The 10,638-nt window shown below is 39.6% G+C and overlaps 1 protein-coding gene across 1 annotated transcript in view; it reads left to right on the top strand.

Annotated features, from left to right (window-relative positions):
- The window catches only part of FSTL4 (follistatin like 4), a 485,177-nt gene that overhangs the window by 7,278 nt on the left and 467,261 nt on the right, over positions 1–10,638 (top strand). Inside the window, exon 3 of the mRNA XM_026659459.2 lies at positions 3,149–3,284. Within this exon, the coding sequence (XP_026515244.1) occupies positions 3,159–3,284 (126 nt within the window). The 5' untranslated portion in view covers positions 3,149–3,158. The remainder of the gene's footprint in view (positions 1–3,148; positions 3,285–10,638) is intronic.

Genomic DNA, 10,638 nt, shown 5'->3' with positions numbered 1-10,638 from the left:
TTTTTTTTTTTTTTTTTTTAATTTGAATTTAAGATTGGAACAAAACCAAACTCAGGAAGATGGTGGAACATGTATCATCCCCTGTCAAGCCCAACCTGAAAACCAGGCAAACAGTAATGCCACCCTGGACTGTTTACCTTTTTGCCTAGAGCCCTGGTCCAGACAGAAATTCCTCCTTTAATGGGGCAGGCACCTTTTGGAGTCCCTGGCAGTGTACTGCCCGTTAAATGCTGCTGCTCAAGAGTTAGGAGGAAGCCTGGGAGGTGGGAAGGGTTTCAAAGCCAACTCCAAGGCACATGCCTGGAGAGGCTGGTGCAGTGTGAAAACAGAACTGCTGCCATTTCACGGTCCGCCAGATGGAATGATTTTGGAGGATCTGCTGTGAGGAAATCTTGGAAGGGTTGTCTCTCCTTCCTGGGATACTGCCACAGGACGATGTGATCTGGGCCATAGCTTGGTAAATAATCTCATAAGCTCTCTTTAAGAAGTAGAACTCTTTATTAACTTATTAACTCAGTGCAGATGCATGTAAAATACATTAAGACCCTGATCCTGCAACTAGATCTGTGTAGATTGACTCCCTATACCAATGAAGAGTCCCAGTGAAAACATTGGGGGGTCCACACAGGAGCTGGGGTCTTCCTCTGCAGACTAATTGGTTCAGTTCTTGCACAGATGGGAAGTGCCACTTCCTGTATCTCCAATATCACTTTCTGCGGTTTCCTAGGCTTTTCTTAGCGCCTTCTCCATCCAAGAATTCAGCCCAATCCTACTTAGTCTATGATCTCAGCCCCAGATGGTATGGGAAATGCGTATCTGCTGAAGTCAGATGTGCATAGCAAACAGTAGGAGGCAAATAGGGATATTTTCTGTAGACACCTTTGCAGTCAACCATTGTGAGGCCTTAGAGAACTGAACTGAGTATAGATCTCTGGTGGGATTTTTCAGAAGCACCTAAGACACGGGAGCATATGTCCTATGGACTGTCAACAAGACTTTTGTTCTAAGGCCTAGATTTTTTTTTTTTTTTTTTTTTTTAATGTACTTAGTCATTGCTCTATTCAGCATTGCAAGACCTAGCTGACTTCGGAGCCTAAGTCCCTTTGAATTGCCTTTTAATATATGTTTTATTCTATATAAATTGTATGAATTTCAGTGGGACTTACGCAGTGCAGCATTGAGCAAATAGGTCCAGATTTTTAAAGACATAGAGGTGCCTAAGTCTTTAAGGCTCTCAAGACAATTCCCTCCTTTTCTTCACTATATTATAAACTTTGTTGTTCCATGTGTGACGTGTTGGACTCTCCTCCCCTCACCCTCCCCCGTCCGGGATGCCACCCGATATGCTAGGGTCCCACTGGTTCTGCCCGTTCCACCAGGCTGGTTTTCCTCACCTTGTCCTAGCTGTGCCAGTCTCTCAAGCCTTCCATAGCACACACACAGGTAAGGCCACACCCAGCTGCAGACACAGATTGAAGTCAGCTCTCTGTGAGAGGATGCACCCAGAACTCATGTGCACACCCCCTTTGGGGAGTAAACCCAAAATAATCTTGTCTTGTGCTGTATAGAAAGATCTGCACAGTGCAAGCTCATCAAAATTTATTCTCTCCCTCAATGTGGAGAGAGAGATGCACAGTTTACCCTCCCCACCCCCCAGATATGAATTGCACAAACTGGGTTTTGGAATAAACTACTAACAAGTTTTCTTAACTATAAAAGGTAGATTTTAAGTGATTATAAGGGATAACAAACAGAACAAAGCAGATTACTGAGCAAATAAAACAAAACACACAAGCTAGGCTTAATACACTCAAGAAATAGGTTACAAAATGTAATTTCTCACTATGTGTTGTTTTAGGCAAGTTGCAGAGTTTCTGTAGCTTAGAGTTCCAGTTATTTCTCTTTACAGAGTAGACTCCTGCCTTTGTCTGGACTTAGCCCTTGCCTTTCCCTCAGTTCAGTTCCTTTAAATCTTCAGGTACTTTCAACAGTCTTCCTTCTTGGGCAGGAAGGCAATGGAGAAGAGACCTGTTTGCCTTACTCCCCAGCCTTAAATAGAATTTACATAAGGTGGGAAGCCTTTGTTTCAGGTGGGAAAGTACTAGCGGTGTCCAAGGTGGTACTTTTTATCAGGCAACATTATTACCTGACCTTGCAGTGTCAAAGCAACCATGAAACTAATTTTATTTGCAATGTCCACAGGAAGGAACTCCTGGAAGATGGGGGATCCACATCTTTGAAGACTCATTGTCTTTTTCCTAATGGCTCATTAAGGCTGATTGCTTACTGTCTGGTGGGCATCTCCAAGTGTAACCACAGTTGTAATTGTTATATAGTCAACATTCCTAACTCCAGATACAGAAATGATACATGCATCCAAATTGGATAATCACATTCAGTAAATCACAACCTTTCCAATGATATCTTACATGAGCCATATTGTATACAATATATCTTAGTTATGCCCTATTCATATCATAAGCATATTTCTATAAAGAATATGGAGTGTCACATCACACTATGTATTCCTGTAGAGGCAGTAATGGGATAGGCCCTTCCTGTACACACAGGGACAGCTCCTGTTCTGCATAGGCACAGAGCTCCTCCCATGTGGAGCAGCTTGTAGAATCAAGGCCTGTGAAGATGAGCAACACATGAAGGGCAGGGATAAACCATCTTCTTTCTTCTCTTTATCCCATTAACTGGGGTTTGGGTCATCATGCAACCTCCACCATCTTTGTCTGTCCAAGGTGGCACTAAGATCCATCTGTTGAGCATCTCCTTTTATTCAATTCATCCACCGCTTCCTCAGCTTTCCTTGGGGTCTCTTTTCTACCACCCTCTTCTTTTCTAGGTCTCCTTCATTCAGTTGTACATCAAATAACTAAAATAAAGGAGCATTTTTCAAGGGAAAATGCACAAACTTGGCACGTGTACCCATAGGAACTCATTATTCCATTATGTATGCCGTGTGAGTGTAAATAGTTCCACAAGTAATTTTTAAATGTATAGCTGCCATAAATTAGCCGAAATTTCAGCTGAACTACTGAATCTGCAAGCTGCGTGGGGGGAGGGGGGTGTTTGTTTTTGTTTCTGTAGTTTTTTTTTTCACATGATGGCTTGATAGTTGTCATCTTGTTCTCAACAGACTTGAAATAATGAAATCAAGAAGCTTTTGGTCACTTCTGGTGTTGCTTGAGGTCTTCCTGTCCATCACTTGTGGGTGGATGGAATCGGACAGGATCAGAAGGCTTTATGCGGATGCAGGGAGATTGCAACAAAAGGTACTATGAATCAGCTGTCATTTCATGTTCTCTCTAATGCTGCTTTCAGCTTTTTCAATGTGGTATGGGAAAAGCGGCGAGGGTCACATTGTGAAGATAAATACTTGCTGAGGGGGACAATGGAAATACTAACGTTGAGCTATATGTTCTATAAAACAGAAGGCTTCACTTCTTCTCCCCACCTGTAGTTTCTTTTATTAGTATATTACAGTAGTGTTCAAAGTCTCCAAGTGTTATACAAACACGCAGACCTTGTCCCTACGCTATATATGGACAGTCACCTGAGGATCTAAAATCTTAGAAATTGGTATTCTGATTTTACAAAAGGGGATGCTAATCCACAGTTATTTTCAAGTGGCTTGCCAAGATCCTCACTCAGAACCTTCCCACATTTCATTAGATTCCCCAAACCTGAGGCTTGTGATGTAATATGGGGAAATGGAAAGGATTTCTAAAGGTATAATAGTTCATCATTGCTTACTATTACTAAGACTGCATACAGCCAACAGAGTAACTTTATAGTGTGTTATTTGATCACAAGGCATGACTTCTCATTCATTATTATATAATTGCAATGCACTCTTAAACCTACAGGCACCAGGCTTCTGGGAACTGTGCAAGTAACTGAATCTGTGTTTTCATTGCTGAAGTTAAAATGTTGGCTTTCTTTGCAATGATTAAACAGAGACTCTCTATAAACTCTGAATAGCATTCTGCATCAGTATTTCAAGGTAAAAATATTCAGACTGTGTCCTTATCAGAGTTCTTGATGTGAATTTGTTCATCATAATAGGCATGTAAGAATCTAGGAAGCTCATTTGTTAAACTTATTTTTAAATAATGAGGGCCAGACCAAACTTGTGGGGAGAACAAGAACGTTACTGAACATTTTTTTTAAAGGTACAATGAGAATGATGAAACTCTTTTTTTATTTTATTATATTTTTACTTCCTATTTATCGTGAATTTTCTAACAAATTGCCTTGTTTTCAAAATGAGTGACTTTTTTTTTTTAAATTGGCAGACTCTTGAAGCAGTTGTTTAATGGCATACTTGAGGCATGTTAATTGGTACATCACAGATTCTGGACCAAATATTAGCCATTGAAAGTATGGTGATGAAGGAACAGCCAGCAAGGCGTTTTTATATTTAAGAATGTTGGTTTTTCTCTGTGTGCGCGCACGTTCATCTCTCAATAAGATGGTTTACATGATGTGTTTCTCAAGATATACTATAAGTACACTTATTATTCACTGCTGGATCACTTCAAAAAAATCAATTCTGACCGAGTTGGTGATGACACTGCAAAGGTTGGCACTCTGTCTCTCATGCTCACAGGCACTCTTTCCGTGATTTTTAGAGCAACAAAAATCTGTTACTGCTTTCAGCTCTCCTGCCTCTACGCCCCCCCCCCCCCTTCATGCCATCTATTTTTCTGCTTTCGAGCCCTATGCAGGATACTAGTGCTTGTAATGTTAAATTAATTTAGCATGTGTGCTTTAAGATCCACTCTCATGTCTTTTTTGTTTCAAATTGCTTTTGCTTTCTTTTTAAAGATAACTAATTGTATCTTGCATGCTTTTTGGATTTAGAAACTGTTGTGCCATTCTTCATGAAGTACATGCTTATTAGAAATTTGACTTTCTAAAAGAATGTTACTCCTAGGAGTGAAATTCATTAATCAAATGATTTAGTATAATAGTTTTTATATTTTTATATTAAAATACTTGAAAGACATTCATTCATTTGATCTTGCTCTAAAACCATAAAGTTATTACACCAATTACTTGATTTGGCTCAGGGTGAAAAGATCTAAGCTCCTGATGTATTTGTTCAAAGATTTGTAAAAGATTTATAAGAAGTGTGAATATTAAAATATTGAAATGTTTTTATGTACAAAGGCTGTAGTTGAAATAGCTTCAAGGGGTATAACATTTATAAATGCAGATTAAATAAAAAAGCAGCACAGAAGGCTTGTTCAACAAGCAATACTGTTTGTACAGTGAGGAATAGAATACCAATAGGAATTTGAAAACAAATTACATGCAACTCTATTCCAGACAATCAGTGGAATTGTGAAATAGCCTGCCATTCTCTTTTAATTTCTTTCAGAATAAAGGCATTTCACCCTTTCAGAAAGTACAGCTTGTTCATGCCACTGTTTATCACAACAAAAACTATTTGGAAAGTTCCTATTCTCTCTTGGTTATATTTGCTTCTGTTTAACTTCTGTTTTATTTCCTGTCCTATAACATCAGCAACTTTACTGTTATAGAAATGGAAAACTTGTAGTTTCTCACAGTTCATGGATTTAGAACCCGTGACAGTCAGTTGCTTTGTCATGGCGGTGGTTTGTTCATAAGAAATGTTTATTAATTATCAAACAAATGGTTTCTGACTTAGAATTACAGCAATTATATATACTAGAAGACATTCAAACCATGGAATGATAAATGGCAAAATTCCTAAGCTGTAACTAACTAAAATTACATTTTAAAGTTAATTTTCTTAGAATAAGAAAAGGGCTATTTCACAGGTCAAATGATCTCAAGTTAATTTTGTAGGGAGTTTAGTTCAAAATATATCAAAACAAGGGTAAGGGACCTAGTAAGGGTCCCCCACCTTTACAAGTGTTTGCTCTGATCTACATAGGCGCCAGTTTACTGAATCAAAAATGTATTGCTTAATTTATGTTCAAATTCCTAAATCTATTTCTTGCTGGTCTATAGTAGAACTTCTTGTGTTTTGTGCTTTGAATTTATAAAGCACAAGCAAGATTTGCGGCTATAGACTGTGCCCTTCATGTGTGATATGTATTCACCCTTATGTCCAAGAAATCTAAATCTATATTATCATGGCAGTGTGTGTGTTTTCCTGATACTCAGCAATCCCTCTCCTTAAGTATAGGACCTTCTTGAGAAAATGAAATCATATTTCTTCTTTGAGTAGTACTTTAATTAGAATAGAAACAATATACATACACATTTATTGGGTCTAAGTGCCTATGGCTGCATAACGAATTAAAACTAATACCATAACTTATTTTTAAAACTTATTATTATTATTTATTAAGCACCAGCTGAGTGCTCAGCAAGCTACATGATCCAGCGAGTCACAACACTTCAGAAGCTCAGTCTTTAATAGCCTGATTCTACAAAGTGTCTAGAAGCTCTTACAAGGTTCTGGGTGCTCTCTACTCCCATGAACTTCCATTGGTGTTTAGAGAATTCACTTTCCCTGCATGAGATCAAAAAGAGTCAACATGGCCAGGACACAGGAGGAAAATACATTGAGTCTTTTAGAGGAAGTTTCTCTCTTAGAACACTTACTAAAAGAGTTTACCAGGGGTGGGTTTTGTGGAGGAAGTAAGACTTAAACATTGGACGAGATTCTGGAATCCCAGAAGTTGGGAAAATCCCTAATAGCTGCTCTTTTACCCCATTGAAATAAAAGGGCAACTGTCTGCAATCCACATACCTAAGAAAATTATAATGTCTTCAGTTTCAGTCTCCAGCAAGGCTGTCCGGAAAACAATTCCATTTTACACACAGTTTTGAGGTTTCAAAATTTGTTTTTGTTCCAACGTGGAGTAAAACCAAGACCTTTAAAAAATTGCATAACTATCCCGATAAGACATTGATACCCTAGAATAGCACAATTCAATCACTGCTCCAAATCCGGCAGAGCAGGGGCTAGAACGTGGGTTTCCCATGTTCGCTGTATACGTCCTGGCTATTGGCTATTCTGGTCTCTCTTGTTCAGACCTGGAATTCCATCCTGGACCTGAGAAACATTTTAATCAAAACAGGTATGTTTTCCCATGAAATATTAAGATTTTGGTGAAATGACCTTTTTTGAGAGAGAAAGATTTGTCAACTTTTTTTTTTTTTTTTTTTTTTTTACCAGCTCTAGTCACAAGGAAGCTGCTGACAAATTCTGTCATGTTAATAGGGAGGTATTACTAAAAAATAAACATTGAACAATTGAGCTCTTAACATTTAAGTTGTTTTCACATACAGCAAAAATGGTGAGTTATTTAAGATTAAATCATAACATATGGAATTTAAGCATTTGCAGGCTTAAAAACACACACAATCAATCTGGGATGTTATGAAGTTTGAGTGTGAAATCTCAACCCTATTGAAATTAGAGAGTTTTGCCATTGACTTCAATGGGGCCAGGATTTCATCTTAAATTGTTCAGAATCCCAAAATAACAACCACTTTCCAAGTTCTAACATTCCTTAGAGGCTGCAAATCACATCTGAGCCAATGTATAACATCTTTGAAGTTTGGCTTATCTAAGAATGGGAATTTAATTGTTGTCTTTGGTGGTACAATATTCTCTACACCGCTTTAGCTCCTGAGGTCTTGATGATGTGCTTTAGTTCAGAATGCCAGAAAAGGCTACAACTTTATGGAGATGAAAAATGGAAGTATATTTTTCCGCTCTAAACTAGTTCAGAGTTGAGACACCTCCTTAAATTATCTATCCAAAAAAGCCATTCGGGCTCCTGTTGCCAGAACCATATGCCACAAATGCTGCTAAACCTAGGTTTAGCTGGCTTCCCCCTGTTGCTTTAGATTCCAACCAGCCCTACAGACAGATCCAAAGATGATTAGATATCAGAACTAGTAATGGGTTCAGGAGGTGTTCTTCAGGTTTGGATTGCCCTTAAACTAGACCTTGAGTATGAGACTGATGAGGGCTAGCACTATGGTTTCATTATCTTGAATGATGGAAATATCACTAGATTGGATAATGTGAGTTGTCTACCATCTTGCGCTGAAATCTTGCAAGAACAACTATTTCCTGATACGTTAGTCAAACCCAAACTGGAACAAGAAAATAGGCTTATTTTTAAAATCAAACCCAGAACAAATGTCTTATGGGGAGTTTAGCACCCAAGACTCCAGTAAAAGCCTGCCCAGACATTTTGAAGGGGTTTGGAAGCCAATGGGACTACTCACATGAGTAAGTCAGTCCCTGCAAGATCAGCACCTATGCCTGTAAATTTAGCTCAGATGAAATTATAGTTTTCCCAGTGGGTCAAAAAAACCACCCAATATTCCCACCATCAATGTAGGGTTTTTAAAAAGGAAGAGCTATGTTTTATTTAGCGTTAAATGTAGATGTTGCTCGAAAAGGGAAATTAAGTGAAAGTAATTATGTCAGTGAAAGGCAGGTTTTATACACATTGCTAATGTGTGGAATGAAAAGTTTTTTTTGCCATATTCCTTCAAGTAATGGCCAAACATCTTCCCTCTGATCTGTGGTGCTGACAAGATTATCACTGCATCTCTTTACTGAATATTCTACGTGCAGAATTTCCATCTGCTAATGGGAGTTCCTCAAACAAAAGAACATGCATCACTGCATATCAAATGGAAATGTTGTATTATGTTTTGTGGTACATTGCTGGCAAATAGCCCTGGACAATATTATCCTCCTTTGTCAATGTAAAAATGGAAAATATTCTTGTACCATTATAGGTATTGCTTGTGGCTTTTTGTTTAATGGATAAAGGAAATATTTAAATGCCATTGATTGCTCATAATGTCTAGTGATTAGCATAGAAGATTTATTGACAGGACTACTGGGTTCTGTTCTTGGCTATGCCACTGAATGGCTGTGTGACCTTGGGGAAGTCATTTAATCTTTTTGGCTTACTTTTGCCACATCTGTAAAATGCAAAATACTTTGAGCTACTCAAATGACAGCCACTGAGAGCAAATAATGACATGCTGTTGGTGATGATGAATAATCCCTCAGCTGAAATTTACTTTGGTGCAGAGGACTCATAAGGCTCTACACACCATTTATTCTATGTGTAATGATTTAAGTGAACTGAAAAGTCTCGTGCAGACTGGAGTGATTTTTCCCCTCCCCCATACTCCTAGATTCTGATACTATTGCTCATACTGAGGAGTACCTTTCTCAATCAGTGATTTCACTGAAATGCATAAGTTTACCTGTGGAGTAAGATGCTACTAAATGTGAATGAGGGATTAGAGTGTGGACATAATAACTAAGTTTTTAAAGCTGTAAATAAAAGGATGTGGCAATCTATCATCTAAGGAATCCAACTTCCTTGATCACTTGTGTGGATGGCTTTTACAATGTTTGCATCACCTTGTGTCCTGGATACCTATTTATTTACATAGCTAGAGAATATAACTGCCATTCATAGGTATTCTGCCATTTAAACTGTGGCATTAAAGAAAACATTTCATACTCATAAACAGAACTGCCATACACAGGGCCGGCTCTGGCTTTTTTGCCGCCTCAGGCAAAAAAAGCCTCCCCCTGCTTCGGCGGGGAGCGCGGCAGGGGAGAGCGCCAAGCCTGGCTGCGGGCCCGCTCTCCCTGACCGGCCGGAGCGCTGGGAGGAGGGCGGCAAGCCTGCCGCGGCTCCGCTGGCGGCCGGAGCGCCGGGAGGAGGGCGGCGAGCCCGGCCGGGGCTCCGCTCTCCCCCCGGTGGCTGGAGCGCCGGGAGGAGGGCGGCGAGCCCGGCCGGGGCTCCGCTCTCCACCCGGCGGCCGGAGCGCCGGGGGGAGGGCGGAGCACTGCGCCGCCCCCCTCCAGGTGCCGCCCCAAGCACATGATTGGTGGGCTAGTGCCTAGAGCCTGCCCTGGCCATACATCTTAAATGATGCCATGATTTTCTCTTTGCTGGTATTTGGCAGGCATCAGCTTACCAGAGCACCAATCATTTGCCTTGTTTATTACTTACTGTTTGCATGGCATCTGAGTCACTTAAAATTTCAGAAGGCAACAAATGTCACATAAGTCTTCATCACAACCATAAATAGTTTTATGTGCACACCAGACTCCGATGACGCAAGTAGGCAGAGTGAATTGTCCATCTGGAACCAACATTGCACTCATAATGGTTTTTGCCTCAGGTCATGTCTAAGAGTCTTGATTGCTTGTGTTGGAGATTTCAAATTACCTATAGGGTCGAAAGGTCATTGTGCCTGCTCTTTCAGATGAAGATCCTAGCTTGCTATTTTAAACAACATAGAGGCCTATTTCACTTTTTGTGATATCCTTCCAGTGTTTCAAAATCCAATGAGTATTGCACTGTTATGGCTGAGTGTAATTCACCCCTCTGTAGAGGGCCAAAAGTAAAGGGAGAAATTATCCCAAAAGGACCTGAAGGTGGTACATAGACCCGTGCTGGCTCTCTTAAAAAGGGTGAAATTCACCTACATGCATAAGATTTTTTTTATACTATAAAAAGGAAAACCATTTAATTTCCTACATATGAGTGACAAAAGCAGAACTATTTTCATTTAAATATAAATCTTTGAATAAGTAGCTCCCACTGTGTGTTCTTTATAAGATGTGTTTTT

The sequence above is a fragment of the Terrapene carolina genome, unplaced genomic scaffold, assembly GCF_002925995.2.
Source record: "Terrapene carolina triunguis isolate 2854851 unplaced genomic scaffold, T_m_triunguis-2.0 Scaffold629, whole genome shotgun sequence".
Taxonomy (NCBI): domain Eukaryota; kingdom Metazoa; phylum Chordata; order Testudines; family Emydidae; genus Terrapene; species Terrapene triunguis.
Note: the sequence above shows the minus strand (reverse complement) of the source record. Positions and strands in the feature narration are given on the sequence as shown.